Source organism: Schistocerca gregaria, chromosome 1, assembly GCF_023897955.1.
Source record: "Schistocerca gregaria isolate iqSchGreg1 chromosome 1, iqSchGreg1.2, whole genome shotgun sequence".
Lineage (NCBI taxonomy): Eukaryota > Metazoa > Arthropoda > Insecta > Orthoptera > Acrididae > Schistocerca > Schistocerca gregaria.
Window position 1 is genome coordinate 206,669,145 of NC_064920.1, and position 20,611 is coordinate 206,689,755.

At 38.3% G+C, this 20,611-nt stretch overlaps 1 protein-coding gene across 2 annotated transcripts in view; it reads right to left on the reverse strand.

The window, feature by feature from the left end:
* The window catches only part of LOC126336962 (lysosomal alpha-mannosidase-like), a 132,324-nt gene that overhangs the window by 37,874 nt on the left and 73,839 nt on the right, over window positions 1-20,611 (reverse strand). Inside the window, exons 6-7 of one of the 2 annotated variants that reach the window (XM_050001168.1) lie at window positions 12,188-12,324; window positions 7,223-7,356 (exon numbers count right to left, since the gene is read on the reverse strand). In XM_050001168.1, the coding sequence (XP_049857125.1) occupies window positions 7,223-7,356; window positions 12,188-12,324 (271 nt within the window). The remainder of the gene's footprint in view (window positions 1-7,222; window positions 7,357-12,187; window positions 12,325-20,611) is intronic. The other variant, XM_050001177.1, reaches the window with a different exon arrangement.

Below are 20,611 nucleotides of genomic sequence, written 5' to 3' on the forward strand. Positions count from 1 at the left end.
TTACAAGTATTTTCATCTGCCTCTTCTTCCTGGATCTGCCTCTACTAGTATAATATGGAATCTTCACTGGTGACTGAAGACAATTTTCTCATGAGTGATACTCTTATGGCACTCTTTGCAGCCTGAATCTGAACTTTGAAAAATTATTTTGGTAACTTGCTATTCCTGAAGATAAATGGTTCATTTTACTGATGCTCAAAGAATCCGAGGTTCCCATATTCATACTAGACCAAAATTCAGCACTGTTTTCCCTATCACTTCTAAAAACTCTCTCACAGGCAGCATTACTATAAGGAATAAGCAGTAAAGCAGACATAAGCTGGTTAAGTAATGGGTATTTTTTAATGCATCACACATAGCAGATATTTTGTACCAAGCAGTACCAGCTCTTTCTTCTTCCACCATTACAAAGTCATCAAACTAATTATTTTTTTCCCCCACAATCACTCAGGATGTCAGGAAATAGCTCATTTAGCTTTACAGCAGATTAAGATTTTGTTTTCCTAGATCCAGTATCCCATAACTTTAAAGTTTTTTAATAAGTCATCATGCAGTGAAAATTTTTCTTTGATTACCTACAGAAGTTGATAAAAATTTTGCTGATGATTGTAGCTTATAGTGTCTACACCAATGACAATAACTTCATCCCCTCTGTGATATTTATTTTTTTGAAATTTCAATTTCAGCAGGCTATCAGAAATATGTGCCACAGAAGAATTGACAAATCTTACAAGCAAATCTGTGAATAAGTTATTTAGGATGCTATGAAGTCTGTGAATTACTGGCTATTCTTTCAGAAGGAATACATTTGCTTTGGTAAATAATGAAAGGTATTACACGAGAAAAGAAGATATAGCTTAGTTACTGTATCTTTTACAATAGGGCGCACTCTAGATAAGTGAGAGTTGTCTACAGTTTTGAAGTTCCCTCCTGAAAAAATTTACAAGAAGTTCCCACAGTTCAATTATTCTTTTCTATTGACTGGAGCAGAGAGCTATCTTGAACAAGCATAATTTAGCATTTTATAGGGTTTATTGCCATATATATTTTGACAAAGTTTAAAAGTAAACTGTGTTTTTTGGAGAGAGTAGAAAATGTCCATTATAAATTCTTCAGCATCAAAATATTGTAGGCTTTTCATGCCTTTGTCTGCAGCTAAATGAAACAGGTGCCAGGAACAAGACTAAATTATTATGTGTGGCTGAACTTTCTTCAAAAAAGCAGCACTGTATTTGCGTTATCACATGAAAATGAAATGCAATTTTTCCAGGGAATTCTTCTTCTTAGCAGCTCTCACTACTCAGGAGGTTAAAAATTCCTTCAGCAATACTTAAATCTGATTCTAGCAAGGATACTATTGTGGCACACATCTTTCCCTGTTTAACATAAAAGTAAGTAACAACTGTTTGATATAGTTTCACATCTGTAATGTCTGTGCTATCATCAGCTGCAATAGAAGAGCTGTTTTCTTTTAAGTATTCTACTACATCATTCTATGTTCCAGATGTTTTAGTTTTTCCACAACTGTATTTTTTAGCAATCTGATAATCAGGAAACATGTTTTTGAACAGCTGTGAATTATGAGCTGCACAATAAATTGACAGGTCTTGTTCAACAATAAATAAACTAAAAATCATTTCAGCACTGATGACTGACTGAGTCTTCATACAATCACGCATTTGAAGAGTTAAGGTTTGTTAAGTCTGTATGTACTTTAGACAGAACACAACAGCAGTCATCACGACCAGTATGCTTTATAGAAATGTCTCGTGAACACATTGTACGAAACGCAAGTCAGTCTGATTTATATGATTTTACTAAACATGGTCATTCTTTACTACGCTGTTTCTGAAATTCCCGTCCAATTTTACATTTCTTCGTAACACTGCCATCCACTGTACTGACGCTTTGGTGTTCCACAATATGACTGCCTGAACTTGGTACAGTACTTTTCTCACTTTCACTTGGGATATCTTTCGCTCTGTTTAATTTTGCATTATCATTTTTGTCAGGCTTTTCTTTACCAACACTATGAACAGTTGCTCAAGAAACAAAAAAGTCTAATTACTTACATCTTTAACAAACGACTAAAACTTTTCTTAATGGCTTACACAGTGTTTTTGAATTCTAAATGGATGAATATTACCACCAAACACAATGTAATGAAATGAAATGATTTATGGCACTGTTGGCCGGGAGGCCCCATCCGGGGAAGTATAGAACACATCAGCTGGTATCCTTTCTGTTAGTATAACTGAAACTTGGCAACAATGCAGAATATATTTGGCAATTCTGTGACCGATAAGTTACTTCCTTGATGGCACAGAACTATCCTGCTAAATTCACTTGATATTATCATGTCATTTCAATTGAATAATGTGTGTGATTTTCTCTTGACATGTGATATAAGGATAACATTTAATACTTTTGAGTTAACGAAAAACATTCCACATGGGAATACAACTACTCTCGTACATTATGTTGTTATTAATCTGTCATAGTGACTACTGGTCCAATAAGGCAAATAAGTAAGACACATATGCAGCACCTCTTTGCTAGCTCCGAGGTAACATGCTTGCCTACTAGATGCAAGCTGCTTTTGTTCACATTTCGAGATTTGCTGAAAGCCATATTTTTAATTCTTTTGTAGCAGAGCTACAAGCAGGCAGGCAGACAGAAACTCAAGGAGGACATCCTAAGGCAATGACCGAGCAAAATTTGTCTTGCTACTTTCAATACGCGTTAGTGTAAGAGTGAAAACTTTATGGCACTGCACAATTCACAACGACACTTTTGGGGCACTTTTGTTTACTGCCAACATGTTTTTGTTGTTGTGGATACATATTTTTATCTATGAACTGCCATATTTTCATAATACCTGAGTGTGACACAGGACATGAAATAAATACAGATCTTTTCAAAGGCAAAAGTCGGTGATATCCTACTAATTCGTTTTAAAATAAGCACCATCGTCTTACAGACACTTAATGCTTTATTAACAAGGGGAGGCCACCAATTGTGAAATTCAGATTCGATTCATACTGTTATTAATGTCTTCATAATGTTTGCCACGTATTGTCAAAGGAAGACATAAAAACGATATTCCGAAACGAATACGTATAGTGTAAGTCAAACGTTCAAATTAGAATAGAGACCCCACGAACACAAATTTGCTGTGGCAGGTATGAAATATAAATTCCGTTACTTGCTCATTACACTTGAAGGACAGATGTTGAATGAGCCTAAACGAGCTGCCGCATAACAGCGTAGTTGCCTACTAACTTCGAAAGAAGGTAGATACGGTCCCTAGCGCAACTTATAACATCGTCGAAAATCAGTGTGTACGTGAGAGCTTTGGTACACCCTGTTAAACAAATGGAAAAATGGAGGCAGTATAATTGGAGAGCGATCCGAGCCCTCCGCATGAAAGTGATGTGATCGAAGAAGATTCTATACACAGTGAAGTGGCGAAACAACAATTGAAAGATGCGTTGGTGTATTTTGAAAGCCTCCTTCGTAACAGTAAACACATCGCAGCAGAACCGTCATCATCAATCAACGAAGAAGCCACGGCAATTGGGGAAGAAATGTTCCAGAATACGCTGCAAATACTCGCTGAAAAAACCCTCATTCATGATGAGGAACTGATAGATATTAATGAAATCGACCATAATAATGCCTACGAAGATGTTGAAACGAGTCCCATTGCCAACGAATCATCAGACGAATATGAACCGGATGAGAAGAAAAAAAAAGGGTACGACTATATTTGTCTGGATCACAAAATTAGAGATGTCAATCATGAACAAGGTGACGCATTCGTATACGGCACAATATTCAATCACGATGTCTGGACGAGTCTTGCCTCTTGTTTTCGTATGCCTCCAAGAGTCCACAGGTGCATTTGGACACAGAGTACAGAAGACAGTCAACGAGTACGCCAAGAAGTATACCAACGTTGTTATTACATCCTCCAAATCGGGTAAACTAACAAGGGGTTTGGTCATGGACTTTTTGTGTAATGCTTTGCAACCATACGTACAAAAGAAAGAATTTCTCCATCTGATCGACTCTTGGGGTGGGCAAACGAACCCGGCATTATACGATGAGATGTTCCAGGACGATAAGAAGTTACCAACGTGCACTATAAAAGTCATTCCTCCAAAGTGCACTCCTCTCGTCCAACCGTGTGACGTGTATGTTTACCGGCAGGTAAAAAATTTGATCAAGCGCCTTCAAAATTGTGATTTTTAATCAAGCGAAACTGTCTCCAGAGATGATTGTATAAAAATCCAATCCATCGTTCACCACCAATTATCTTCTCCGATTTTTGCCGATATGATACGATATGCGTGGAATGCATCAAACCTGATGAACAATAGAACAATTTTTCAGAATGTCAATCAGGTGTGTTCCCCAACAGATAATTTAAGAAACAATAGTTCTTGTAAAAACACATCATTTATCAGATGTGCTCGATGTCGTGCTGTTTTCTGCTTTCCATGTTTCTATGATAACTATCACTCTAGTTTGTGCAATACTCCAGCTACTTCTGGTCACTAATTGTTAATTATGTGCGAATGTATATCGAACTTTTCAATAAATTGTATCCACTTGAATATTATTGTGATATTGTGTTTTATTTCAAGTATTATTTCAAGTATTATTTTTCCACGGCAAACGACTTTCAACAACTAATTATATGCATAATTGTTGCAACTGATTGCTGTGTGTGTGTCTGCTTGTGTCTGTGTATGTGCGGATGGATATGTGTGCGTGTGCGAGTGTACACCTGTCCTTTTTCCCCTAAGGTAAGTCTTTCCGCTCCCGGGATTGGAATGACTCCTTACCCTCTCCCTTAAAACCCACATCCTTTCGTCTTTCCCTCTCCTTCCCTCTTTCCTGAAGAAGCAACCGTCGGTTGCGAAAGCTAGAAATTGTGTGTGTGTGTGTGTGTGTGTGTGTGTGTGTGTGTGTGTGTGTGGTGTGTGTTTTATTTACTGTGCCTGTCTACCGACGCTTTCCCGCTTGGTAAGTCTTGGAATCTTTTTTCCAATAGTTTATTTGACAAAAAAGTTATCATCAAAGAGATGTTAATTAGCAACAGTATATTCTTTCACAATACCTAAAACAATCTGACAATGCTAAAGTAGTTTACAAATTCTATCGCTGCAGAAACCTGCTGGTTCTAACGATGTCATTAAACTAGTGTAGTTTGAAGAGCATTTTCATATAGAAATGAATTGCCTTGATGGTTGACTGATCAAGAGCGAGAAAGTTAAAAGTTTACGAGATCAGAGGGACAAGTGCCTGAGAAATGACTTCCCTATCAATCTCCTGGATAATTTTGTTTCCCAAATTAACAGATTGCATTATCATGCAGTAGCATATGTGAAGTAGTTTTATAGGTCAATTTTCTTACACTGCAACTGAAATGTTGCAACAAATTATGGCTGTGATGGACACATCCTTGGGGAAATATTCATAATGCAAAACACACTTTTGTAGCTATCAGATTGAAAATACTATGTTCACACTACTCTTTGCTCCAGTTTACATCGTTTGGTAGGGCTCAGCCTTTCAGTTCTTCTTAGGAAGTTAACGATAAAGGCATCATAATTCATCACCAGTAACAGTATTGCATAGGAATGTTCAATGAATGACCTGATGATGTTCAACCAAAACTGCAATAATAGTCACTCCATTGATTTTTGTTGTTTCGAATTAGAGCATGAAGTACTCCTACTCCAGACTCCTGAACCTTGCCTGTTGAATGCAAATGTAGGATGATGGTTAAATGGTAATCCATCACACATCAGAAGTTGAGACTTCCTCAATTAGGAAAATTAGTCATGCCAGAATGATCTTTGTTGAAACAGGAATATCTTTTTCTGGCACATTTCCCCCAAAAGCAGGTGCTCAACACAGTTAAAATCTTTAAGCTGCCTCATCTGCATTCACCCCTCTATTGTACCAAAGATAAATATTGTGTTGCAGCTGTAACACCTTTTTCCACCTGCGGCCCAATTTTGCAATGCCTAACTGTAGTTCATGATTTTCAAGTGTGCAAAATCCAATGCTAAACTGCAAGATGATAACTAGAACTTTAATTCAAAAATGACAGTTAATACATACACTGATAGCATCACGCCATGTTCACCTAGGCTGTGCCCAATTTCAGGCGGCGGCAGCAGGTGGCGTCTGGCCGGTGGCCGGTAGCTGCTGCAGTGCGAGAAAACTCTTGAGCATAAGCTGTTCTGGTCGCGACCCAGCCATGACATGTCCCATGGAATTGTTTCTGGAAGTCTTTTTTAGTACTGGTGGGTTGAATGTGAAGTGAATTATCTTCAATGTTCAGTCAGACTCATAACTTTAGACAAGGGCCGAAATATGGTTTTAAAAGAAAGAGGTGATCAGTCAGACCGTGACATGTGACTAAAGTTTACAATGCACGCCTCTTACCGCTAGACCACAGGCTCACACAACACAACAACGTATCGGAAGTAGACAACACTTCCCCCTGATACTTCCGCATCTTACAGTGTTGTCAGATTGTGCAGATTGCCAGACTTAGCATTTTCAGAGGCTATCAGTTTTATTAGCAATATTAAGTGAACGCCCTGGACTCAGTCTCTGTGGCAGCTGGCCGGTGGTCAATTTTTATGTCTAAGACTGTACATGTATGTACTGTTGAGTAAACAAAGGAATGTCACAGCAAGTTGCCTGATGAAGCAATTACTGAAACAATTCGAATTCCTGAGTCTTATATAGCTGCTAATTGAAAATATGGTGTATGCAGGTGGTGTGCAATGTCAATCATTTTGATTTGTACTGTGCAAAAAACGTATTTTCCACAATGGAAAATCCAAGATGGAATGTAACACTATGAAAAGAATAGTTGGTACTCACCATATAGAGGATTGCTGGATCGCAGACAGGCACAACAAAAAGACTGTCAGAAAATGAGCTTTCAGCCAACAAGGCCTTCATCAGAGATAAAACACACACACACATATACACACAAAATAAAGCAGTCTGGCTGCTGGAACTTTCTTGTATTTGATTGATTGGGGGTTTATCAAGGGACTGGACAACTATTTCAATTAACCAAGAAATTTGATTTCTAGAGGTTTACATTAGCAATTCAATACAATTTGAAGACTTGCGTTTTGTTCCATACAGTAAATGAAATATGCTGGACACTGTTAAAAATTAAAATTACCTTATTATTTTGTCCATATTTTTATACCACATATGAGCATCTTGGTATGTGAAATCTCCTCCCATAGTCAACACTATATTGTTAGAACTGTAGTACTGAGATTGCAGCTCTGCATACTTAATAAAAGCTGATACCTGCTCACAAGAAGATGGTTTATAATTACGGAACATATGTAAAATGTTTACTTTATGTATGGCACATCATATGCACTAAAACACTATATACTAAAAAATATAATATATTTTTATCATTATAAGAGACATAACTGACAACAAATCTGCAAAATTTAGCAGCAGTGCATAAAAAACGAGGTGAACCCTTCTGGGATTCAGTCATATAAAACGGCAAACTAAAGGATTTCTGAAAATAAGAACTTTTTAAGTGTGTCTCTCCCACCCCTGGCAACGTATTGACGGAAAAAAGAAGAAAAATAAAACCTACACCAATATGAACAGCTCTGAGAGCTATGCAAAGGTCATTCACTCATAGGGCCTCATTAAGTGAGACTGGCAAAAAATTGAAGACATAAGAATAACGACCAAGAATAAAGGACATTGTGGAAATGGTGAAGGCTCTAAAATTAGAATGGGAAGACATATCACACAAAGAAAGGATGGAAAATGGACAAAGTCAGTACAAGGATGTAATCCCAGAGAAAGATTAAAATCACAAGGCAAATCACTATTAGGATAAAGAAATAGTAGAAAATAAAGGCTTCAACTGGCAGGGGGTGACAGGAGATGTAGAGGCATGGAAACTGTTATTGAAATTGCATTTGTTAAAATAAGAATAAGGTGCTAGATCTTGTAAAGGGTGAACTAGGTGAACAATAACTAAATATGTGGCAAAAATATGATCAAATACAAGAAACTGAAGGCGTAGAATAAATTTAATACACCAAATGTGAGAATCATATGAATTGTATGCTCAATAACAAATCATTGTATCTTTTCAGAATACACTCCAGGAAATGGAAAAAAGAACACATTGACACCGGTGTGTCAGACCCACCATACTTGCTCCGGACACTGCGAGAGGGCTGTACAAGCAATGATCACACGCACGGCACAGCCGACACACCAGGAACCGCGGTGTTGGCCGTTGAATGGCGCTAGCTGCGCAGCATTTGTGCACCGCCGCCGTCAGTGTCAGCCAGTTTGCCATGGCATACAGAGCTCCATCGCAGTCTTTAACACTGGTAGCATGCCGCGACAGCGTGGACATGAACCGTATGTGCAGTTGACGGACTTTGAGCGAGGGCGTATAGTGGGCATGCGGGAGGCCGGGTGGACGTACCACCGAATTGCTCAACACGTGGGGCGTGAGGTCTCCACAGTACATCGATGTTGTCGCCAGTGGTCGGCGGAAGGTGCACGTGCCCGTCGACCTGGGACCGGACCGCAGCGACGCACGGATGCACGCCAAGACCATAGGATCCTACGCAGTGCTGTAGGGGACCACACCGCCACTTCCCAGCAAATTAGGGACACTGTTGCTCCTGGGGTATCGGCGAGGACCATTCGCAACCGTCTCCATGAAGCTGGGCTACGGTCCCGCACACCCTTAGGCCGTCTTCCGCTCACGCCCCAACATCGTGCAGCCCACCTCCAGTGGTGTCGCGACAGGCGTGAATGGAGGAACGAATGGAGACGTGTCGTCTTCAGCGATGAGAGTCGCTTCTGCCTTGGTGCCACGTGCACGTGAGCGTCACAATCAGGACTGCATACGACCGAGGCACACAGGGCCAACACCCAGCATCATGGTGTGGGGAGTGATCTCCTACACTGGCCGTACACCTCTGGTGATCGTCGATGGGACACTGAATAGTGCACGGTACATCCAAACCGTCATCGAACCCATCGTTCTACCATTCCTCGACCGGCAAGGGAACTTGCTGTTCCAACAGGACAATGCACGTCCGCATGTATCCCGTGCCACCCAACGTGCTCTAGAAGGTGTAAGTCAACTACCCTGGCCAGCAAGATCTCCGGATCTGTCCCCCATTGAGCATGTTTGGGACTGGATGAAGCGTCGTCTCACGCGGTCTGCACGTCCAGCACGAACGCTGGTCCAACTGAAGCGCCAGGTGGAAATGGCATGGCAAGCCGTTCCACAGGACTACATCCAGCATCTCTACGATCGTCTCCATGGGAGAATAGCAGCCTGCATTGCTGCGAAAGGTGGATATACACTGTACTAGTGCCGACATTGTGCATGCTCTGTTGCCTCTGTCTATGTGCCTGTGGTTCTGTCAGTGTGATCAAGTGATGTATCTGACCCCAGGAATGTGTCAATAAAGTTTCCCCTTCCTGGGACAATGAATTCACGGTGTTCTTATTTCAATTTCCAGGAGTGTATATGTCAAAAATGTGTGCAACAAAGAATTAAGTAGAACTAATAATATCTTCTACATTTGTTGGTAAAACTTCACAGGTTGACAACAGTTCTGAAAACACAGACTACTGTACTTTCAGAATATGACCAGCATTATTTTTAGGAAGTGGAAATGAAACTACGCATTAAATTTACTTCTCACTCATTAAATGATTATTTTGTTTTACTTATTTATTTCCTTTCAGTATAGTACCTGTATTAAGATGATTTTATCTTCTGAGACAATTCTAAGTTCATCATGAAAACAAATATTCCTTCCCTATCTTTCATTCTCTATCTCTTCTGTTCTCTCTCATCTACTTGAGAAAAAATGTACAAAGATGAGATTACTCAATTTATTTTCATTTTTAGTACTTTTGATTCTATTTTTCTACCATTCCTATCTCCTTTTTCTCCAACTACAATGACCTCTTTGATCAGTGTTCCTGCTGCTGCCCTTCCAGGGATGCAAATGAGACAAGGTATACATCAGAGCAAACTCGGATCCAGGTAGGGGGAGGTGGGGCAAACTGGGGTATCTCTCCCGGGCAGCAATTTCAGGGGACACCAAATTCACATTCTTGAACAAAAAACTCTTGTTTCACAAAGCGCCTAGCATCCAGTGCACATTGGTCTATTGATTATTCATATGACTTCAAAACGCATCGCAACTGGTTTTTGAATATTTTTGAAAACATTCTAAGTTCATTTCTGAACGAATCATAAATTGATTTTTGAATGCATACATAGTGTTTGTTATGTCTCTGCCAGGGGATTCCCGTCACGTCTAGAAATAAAAAAGTTTCCGACAGATAAAACAGGATGGCGCCACACAAGCTGAACTGAATAAACCCAAATGGATGAATGCCAATCGCTGTTTGTTTATGTGGTTGATTGGGTGTGCAAATGATCTGGGTTGTTATAATTATTAGCAAAATCCATATGTTCAGATTATAGTAAGAAAATAAATGACTAATAAGAATAACAAGCAAGAAAGATTACATACAATCTACTCGGTGTATCCAAGAAAATGAAATTTTGACACACAATTTTTTTGCCAGATTGCTACACTACCAGTTATACAGTCACTGGTAAGCAGCCCCTTCAAGGTCTATTCTCAAAAATAGTGGAGAAAATACATTGTACGAACACATAATAATGTCCAACAAGAGAATAAATGCAGGATAACTAAACTGGTGATTCTGGCAGGGTTAGTGAAGTCAACTGGAGGATAAATTACGACACTGGCAGAAATAGTTACAGAATTAGTGATGACAAGATTGTTTGTTAGAACGAGGAAGAAGAAGAATAAGAAGAAGAAACAGGGGCATCATAAATTATATGGAAGAATATGACAATTCCAAATTTATATAAAAAATTTGTACTGGTACTTTTTGATCTCATGCTTAAGAAACTGGAGCGTATGAATGAAATGTGAAACTATTTCCTAACATAAAACTTTTCGCTTGTAGCAGGCCAAATAGGAATCCGATACTGGTACTTCATGAGATATATTCTGTCTTATTACTTATGTAAATGAGGTGCATAAAAATAACTATTTAAGCCAAAACAGCCTAGCTCAATTGGCATGTGTTACATTGCTGCAAAATTAGAAAGGCCTACTTCATTTTCTCTAGCAGACAGTGACAAAATACACATAATCAAATCAAGAAACCACGTTTGTCTTGGGTACTATTTGTATTCACAGCTTTTTCAGTATTGGACAGCGAAATGTTTATTCTTCATGTGACAAAATATTTGACTTTTCCAAAGTCTCCCCATTTCTTAAACCTCACCAGTCCATTTCATTCATCCCCCCCCCCCCCTCCCCACTCACCGTCCTTCCTTTCCCTTCAACTCTTCCGCCAGAAGAAGCCACTGAATCTGAAAGCTAGCAAATTTCAGTACCTTTATGCGAGTGTTCTTCTGCCACCACTTTGTGAGTAGATTTATTATCCATCAGATGACATTATATTTTCAATTATTTATTATTTTCATTCATGTCCTATTTGCATGACTATACTGATATCTCGCAAAGAACACAAATTGTATGCCAGCTACATGAATAAAAGGTTGTTTGGAATTGCTACTTCTCATGCCATTAACATGAGTTTTATATAGCTCTTTCACAACTGACTTGCTAAGATCAGAATAGCATATAAGCATTCTGTAGCAACAGTACATCCTTCTACACTTAATTGCAACTGAAACCGGAACAATGAAAAGCATATGAAGTAGCAATTTTTTTTTTAATTTTCTGCATTACATTTCGACAAAATATGTTGTGTAATAGCAGAAAGCAAAGCATAACAAAGGAATTCACAGTTAAATCACTGACTAGTTTTTAAACAGCAGTGGAGGATGCAAAAATGGAATTTTATGAACTAATGGAGAGAGGGGAGAAAAATCAACAAATCAACACTAGATCGCGTGTTAATTCATGAGAATGTAAGTACAGCTTGAAGAGGATGGCGGGAAGGGGAGTGGGAATATTCAATAGGAAAACATATGGAGTAGAATAAGATATGTAAATGGATGCACATGGTTCACCACTCATGAATGGAGATAAATGGCAATATGTAATCACTTTACCCTTTCATCAACATTGTAGTCAGGACTGTCCTTGTCATCTATGATTGGTTCATCAGCACACAAAACATCAAAGCAGAATCCTGGCGGCGGACTATAAGTGTTGAACAAAACACTGGTAAACAGCTCGCTTGTCTTTCCTGTTGAAAAGAATAGGATGACATTATTGTCGTATTGCTGTATTAGTGATCTGAAGAATGAAAATATTGCACTAAAATAATCACTTATGTGAGAAATCCTTTTCCAGCATTAATTTATCTCCTACATTTGTGGCAAAGAACTATTACATACTTTCTAGAAACAATTGTGATACTCTTCAGTAACAAAAAAGGCTAGAATATTTATCATAATCTAAAAATTTTGTAATTATTATTAAGTCCACTATGTTTGCACGGTTGTAAAATAACTGTCTTAACTGAGGGGGGGGGGGGGGGGGGGGGGAAGTTTTGCTGTGTCTTGCTGAAGATTGTGCAGTTTGCTGTATTATTGAGTATAGAATTTGTCTATGAACTCTGTTAATCTGTTATAAAAATTAAAGCAAACACCAACCTAGCGTTCACAAACATATGAAATCACAGTCATTTTGGAATCAGAATTGCACTCAATTCTGCCCAGGATGAAGTTCATTTGAATCATACTGTGACACACTGTGCAAAAGAAATAGCTTCACTACTACGCCCACAACTGTGTTTCAGTCATGTTGACACATAAGTGAAATACATGGATAGAATGGCTTCTGGTTCATAGAACGAAGAAAAATTAGATTAGATATCTTATGAACACTGCGACATTACTTTGAACTGGAATGAAAAACAGAATTTCAAAATGTTACAGCAGAATGCAGAGAAAAAAGCTCACTCAGAATGCTACATCACAAGACTCCAGTAAGCTTTTTTTTATCTGTGTCTATTCTTAATGAACTTTCAAAATCTTCCATTCTTTCTTTCTATAAGTTTACTTCCAATTTCCAATGAAATTAGTGTATTTTCAGAGAAGAGATGCCACTCCAATACCCTGTGTTGTTGTTGGGCACACCACTTGACAAACCTCTCTCTACTGCCATGTCAAAGAAATTTTTAATATTGATAAACAACTTGCTAGTTTAAATAAGACTTAAGAACGAAATTCGACGATACAAGCTCGGAAATATACACAGTTTACTTGGCGACTGAATGGAAATTTAACATTGGGTTTCTGTCTGGTATCATCTTCATAATTGTTCAAAATATTTTGAAGTAAGCTGTCAGGATGGCAATCCACAATACAATGTTTTAAACATTATTATTCCGATAATGTTGTCGGTTTCTACTTAACCCTACCATCTTTTACCCATAAAAATACTGGGACCCCTGAAAAGCTGTGATAAGCTAATCAGCAATTTCTTAAATACTGTAACATGTATGGGACTCAGTATGTAAAACCTGACTATTTAAATTTCTTGTAAAAATTACGGGCAAGTATCAAGTCAACCCTCCATTTCTGTAATTAATGTGAAAGCTCTGTGGTCTTCAGTATCTGAGCTTCGATTTAGTGACATCCGCCGGCCGGGGTGACCGAGCGGTTCTAGACGCTACAGTCTGGAATTGCGCGAGCGCTACGGTCGCAGGTTTGAATCCTGACTTGGACATGGATGTGTATGGTGTCTTTAGGCTAGTTAGGTTCAAGTAGTTCTAAGTTCTAGGGGACTTTGACCTCAGAAGTTAAGTCCCACAATGCTCAGAACCACTTGAACCATTAATGACACCCGTTTAACAAAAAATGTTGATATCGGGAATGTTTTACATTTTTAAATACATTTTTATACAAGCAGAACATAAGTAGAATATCTAATAATGTGTGAAATACACTCCACAACAGTTTAAAACTATTTATTTGTTTACTTAGTTACTTTTTTTGGCAAAAGAAGAAGAAGAAACAAACTTCCATTTGTTTCATTTATTGTGCTGTAGCCTGCACGATATCAAAGTTCCTTCCCACTCTGCAATCGTATAATATGTTGTAGTGCAAATTCTTACCCACACTTTTTTTCTTCGAGAAAATGCTATTTTATTTTATGTTGGAACAAAAACTGCATTTGCGTGTAGACATAACAGCAGTGTTCACACAAATGACAACACACCACATCAAATGCAACAAGACTATTTAAACTTTGTAGTGTGTCTTCTCTGCCCACAGAGACCACAAAAATGCTATACGAATAAGTGGGATAAGAGTTGATCCAGCACACCTCATTGCAAGAAATTGAATAAATTACTTGTTTTTTTAATTAGATAGACAGTGTCAAGAATATTCAGAACATATTTGCGTCCCATCTAAAATTCTGGCAGCGCAGGAAACAGAAATAAAAAAAGAGACTGTCCTATTTTCTTTGCAAGACGAGTTCCAGCTGGCAGATGTGCTTCTACTGTTCACTGAGAGCAGAAAAATAGGCGACAATGAAATTAAATTATTCTGCATTGTTGTTCTTACACAGCACAGTTAGGTCGAATAATCCAAGTTGGTCATTTCACCACTCCATGTTTATAGGAATAATCTTCTTTTCTCGTGTGCTGTGTTTAAAGTAAAAGGCTTTGTGCTCATATGCAGTGTAGTACGATTGGAACTGGATACAGTCAATCAGTCAGTCAGTCAGTCAGTCAGTCAGTCTTTCTTTCCTTCTACATTTTTTTCTTTTGTTAAGCAAACGTGCAAAATTAAGTGGGACGCCATTTTGGAAATTATTGAAGGAAAGCCGAGAACGAGAAGTCAATGTTCTAAAAAGTCTTGGCAGAGTAAATAAATTTTTCGCAAAAAAATGTTGCTGGTTCAACTTTGAGATCAAGTAGTATGGATGATACTTCTGGCACTGCAGCTGTTTTAAAAGAAGTAAATACAGACAGAACAAAAAGTTAAAAATGAAGAAAAGCAAACTGTTCCTGATTTCGAGTTCTACGAAAAACTAAGTGTCGAGTCAGACATTACAAAAAGAAATACCCTCATTAGTGATGATCCTGCAGAATGGTGTGTCAATGAATCAACAATCAACATTGTCTTACAACGTGGCATTAATCAAAATTGTAATGGTGATTTTTCTAATTCAAGAAGATCAATAGGCAATAAAAACAGAAATTTGAATAAAAATGTATTTTACCATAAACTTTCAAATGGCGAATCAACTGTGTGATTTTCTAGTATACTCCTGTAGCACCGGTGCTGTTTTTTGTGCACCATGTAAATTGTTCGGAGGTAAGGCCACGATTGCTATTAATGGTATTGCAGATTGAAAAATTTTTCTAATATTTTATCTCATCATGAGAATTCACTTGAACACAAAAATTCTGAGTTATCACTCATCACTTGGAACAATACATAACCATTTCAAGTCATATGTTGAGACAGAAAAAATATACTGCAGTAGTGAAGAAGCTAACAAGTCGTGGACTTCCCCTAAGTGGACACGTTGAAAAATTCTACTCATTACATAATGGTCAATTTATAATGTCCCTTGAAATTATAGCCAAGTTTGATCCTTTTCTCACAGAGCACATTGAGCGATATGGAAATCCAGGGCAGGGACATACAAGTTATCTTTGTTCAACAATCTGTAATGCAATAATAGAGGTTCTTTCTGAACGAATAAAAAGAATTATCAAAAGTGAAATAAAACTGGCAAATATTTCTATATAATAGTAGATTCTACTGTGGACATTTCACATATTAATCAATTAGCTTTCATATTAAGGTATGAGAAGGAGAATGGTGAACCTCTTGAATTTTTCCTTCTGTTTTTTACGAAACCTGGGACAAAAGTCCAAAAGCTTAGCTGAGGCCATACTAAAGTCCTGTCTACAAATTCCAATGATATTACTGACAGTAGAGGCCAGTCATATAACAGCACAAGCAATATCTTAGGAACCTACACTGGTTTGCAGAATGAAGAATGAAATCCGAAAGTGCATTATGTGCCTGTGCAGCACATTCTTTGAATTTAGTCAGCACAAGTGCTGCAAGCTGTTGCTGGGAAGCATGCTCATTTTTCAATGTAGTGCAAAACCTTAATAATTTTTTCTCTGCTTCTACATAGCGCTAGGATAAACTTCTTTCTTTCATGAAACCAGGAAGCAAAACGGTAAAAAGTTTATCAAAAACATGTTGGTCAGCAAGAGAAGAAGCGTGTGTAAGTCAATATGGAAACTGGGAGGGCATTATCAATGCCCTCACACATATTGCCAAGAATACATTTGAAAAACCACTTGCGCAAAATGAGGCTCCAACTTTACTGAATGAGCTCAGTAGACTAGAAACAGTATTCATGATGGCAGTTGGGAAGGATATACTACAGAGGTTTAATAGCATAAATCTGAAATTGCAAAGTGTAAGTATCGATACTAAAATAGCGCATGAATTATATGAATCACTTGTATGATTTATTCCATCTATTCGTGGCATGTTTGACTATCATGAAAATAAATCCATGGATATTGTGACTAATGTAGATTATGAATGCACCTATTAAAGGTCACGAAAACGAAAACTTCACGATGATAAAGAAGCGTACTCTGAAGAATTTCTTCTGACTGGGAGGGAAAAATTTAGAGTCGAAATATTTCTCCCAGTATTCAACAACTTGAACTCTGCATTATGGAGGAGGAAGGAAAGCTACAGAACACTGGTGGACTGCTTCACAGTTTTCAGTAACATTAAGAACAGTTCACCTGACGATATTGCTGAACGTGCAGCAATACTTCAAGTGTCATATGTCACAGATTTAGAGCCTTCCTTCCCTAGTGAATGTGTAAATTTCACAGAACTTTTGAAATCTTCTGAGATTAGTGATACACCAGTAAAAATGAGTAAATTTTTACAAAATGAGAGGTTACAGTCATGTTTCTGAGCATTGAAATTGCTCTTAGAATATTTCTACATACGGCACTTACAAATTGTTTAGCAGAATGCTCGTTTTCAGCTCTTAACCCTTTTGCTACAGTGAACTTCTGCAGACGTTGGGAGTGAATGTGCCGCCCAGCCGGTGGGCTGCTGTAGCAGTTCTGCCTCGTCGTATTTCTACACTGCACAAAGCTCGACTTTTGTGGAAGTCTGATCTATGCACCATCTTGTGGCTTTGTTCAAAGTCTGTAATTGACAACAGATTCACTGAAGTGACATGTTGTTAACCTCAATTAGTTTCTACCAGAAGTGATATGGCAGATAAGTGACAGACTGTGGATGAAGCTCTTTCTCTCATAACGGGTAGTGACTCTGAAGATGAAAGTGGCTCATCGTCCGAGTCCGATGATGAACATGGAACACCTTTTGACGCTGCTTCTATATCGGGTACAAGTGCTACTCCAGGTGTTCCATCGACATGCCCAGACTGATTTGTGCACAGACATGATACACAACATCAAAAAACATGTGTGATTTGTATAAATATTTTCGCAAATAAATACATAGTATAAAAAGTCCAATAATTGCGGTAACACTACGAGTGTGAAAGCAAGACAGAGTAGCGCCACGGGGAGCGTGAAAAATGTGCTGTACAGTGGGCGGGACTGGCACACATCCACAGTGCATGACACAACAATCACAGTGCCGGTGTGAAGACTGAAATCTTACCTACGTTCTACGTTGTCTGAGGAGAGATTGAACGCCTTGTCCATTCTTCACATCGAAGCCGACATCCTAACTGATAACCGTCTGAACTGTGAACATATGATCAACGAGTTTCCTGCCGTCAAAGCCAGATGCCAACTTTGCTGACTGGCGAGTTTGTTTGTTTATTCATATTAGTTTTAAAAATTTAAGATTATAATGTGATTTTAATTATAACTTAGAGAAAATTCATCGTATTTACAAACTATGTATTACCTGTTTATTTTCCAATTGCCGATGGCAGAATGCGGAACTAAACCTCATTTACATGCAGACATGACCGAAGGTGCCCGACAATACTAAACAATACCTGAATGACACAGGCCACTCAGCGCTGTACAGTCGAGTCATACTGCTATTGCAGTATATTACAACTGATGCGTATTGTTGGCCTCTGCTAAAATGTACAGTTATCGCAGAAATATACGTTATCGGAGAGTACGCTCACATGAAAAAGTGTTAATAAATAATGTAGTTCAGATCTGTCAATAAATATGTAAAAGCTTTGCCATACCGCTAGAAAGAGCTATGGTGAGAGCAGATGCTGCAGTACAAAACTGTTCAGCCCTCACATGGATTAAAGGTATTGTGTACACTTATTATCCAGCATGTAGCTACATAGAACCTAATGCTTTACACGTTAACTATTAGATTATAAAACAAATTTGATTTTTCCGCGTTAGTCTGTAAAATTATGGAATAGCTAATTCAGTTCTGCGTGTGTTCGCAGTTCGTGCACCGAAATCTCTATTTCATTTTCATTTCTTACACTTTCCTATAGATCCAAGTATTAACACTAAACATGTTTTTTTTATCTGCTAAACATTCAAGTTACTAGATTGTACAACAACAGTTTAATTTTAATTGTGAACGCACCTCTGTAAAAGTAACTATTAATGTCTAATGTATGGCATGTTCTCTTCAATTTTTAGATCGTAACACAACTTTTTTTATTTTCATTTTCAACAGCTTCATATAAAAGAACATATTCAAAGTGAATGTTTAACAAAAACTCGTTGTCTCCTACACACTGCTAAATTTTTAGGCCATAAAAAAAGCTATTTTCCTTTTGTTCATTTCTGTTGTCTTTTGACAGAAGAATTTGTTCACAAAAAGCAGTTTTAAGTTCATTTTATCCACTGCTGTACATCAAGTACAGTTCAGGAACCATATTACATTTTGATTGAGCGTGACTAGACCACTGACGCGTCCTTCAGAACAATGAATAGCAGAGTATGGAAACAGCTCACAGTGCTCCTTTACAAAACGTCAACTGTGAAGTGATTGGGTAATAGTTATTGTTTAAAACGTGTTTTTTTTTTAATTTCACCAATGAATCTGACATCACAACCAATGTGAGCAGCACTATTTCCATACAATAAACCACAGTCCTGACAGCCTGTGGTCTTATTCTGTTAAATTCTGACACATGCTGGCGGACATCACTCCTCATAAGGGGCGAAGCATGATCTCAAAAACCAGCAACATTTAAATGTGACTGCTGAATGAAAACTCACTGAATAATCTTCCTTTGGATACAGAATGTAGACAGCATTCCTCTTACCTTCTTTGAGCGACTGGCTGAAATGCTGACCATTTGCGTACCCAAGCATACAGTATTTTACACTGAGATAACAAAAGCCATGGTACATGATGTGCACATATACAGATAGTGGTAGTATCACAGACACAAAGTATAAAATGGCAGTGCATTGGCAGAACTGTCATCTAAACTCATATAATTCATGTAAAAAGATTCCGATGTGATTATTGTTCCACAATGGGAATCAACAAACTTCAAATGCGGAATGGTTGCTGGAGCTAGATGCATAGGACATTCCATTCCGAAAATAACTGGAAAACTCAATATTCCAAGATCCACAGTGTCAAGAGTGTGCCGAGGATACCATGTTTCAGGCATTAATTCTCACCACGGACAACGCAGTGGTTGACAACCTTCATTTAATAACTGAGAGCAATGAAAATTGTGTAGAGTTGTCAGTGCAAACAGACAAGCAACACTGCATGAAATAGCCAAAGAAATCAACATAGGACATACACTGAAAGTATCCATTAGGACAGTGAGGCAAAATATGGCATTAATGGGCTATGGCAACAGATGATTGCCAAGAGTGCCTTTGCTAACAGCACAATGCTTGCAGCACCTCTCCTAGGCTCATGACTATCGTTTGGAGCCTCTATGACTGGAAAACAGTGGCTGGGTCAGGTGAATCCTGATCCAAGTAGGTAAGAGCAGATGGTAAGGACCAAGTGTGGTGCAGTCTCAATGAAGCCATAGACCCAAATTGTCAAAAAGGCTCTGTGCAAGCTGGTGGTGACTCCATAATGGTGTGGGCTGTGTTTACATGGAGTGGACTGGGTGCTCTGATGCAACTGAAATAACTAGACTGACTAGAAATGGTTATGCGTGGTTACTTGGAGACCATTTTCAGTCATTAATGGGTATCATGTTCCCAAGGCAAAAGATGGCCTGACTCAATATTAGGAGATATCCGACAACTAGTCACCTCAGTGTACATGCCACTTGATGCTTGTTGCATCACACAACCATGTTGCTCTAAATTGTAATGGCTAGCAGTGTAGATTCTTAATTTCTTTACCACAGCATGGAGCATCTTTGATTGGGCTGTATATATCCAGTATTGGAATCACTTCTTATATGTATTCTATGATTCCTGGAAAGTGGAGTTAAATCGTATTTCTTGTAATACCACATCAACCCTACTTGTCTGTTTGTCTGAACTATTTCACATAATTTGCTTAAAAGGAAAGAGG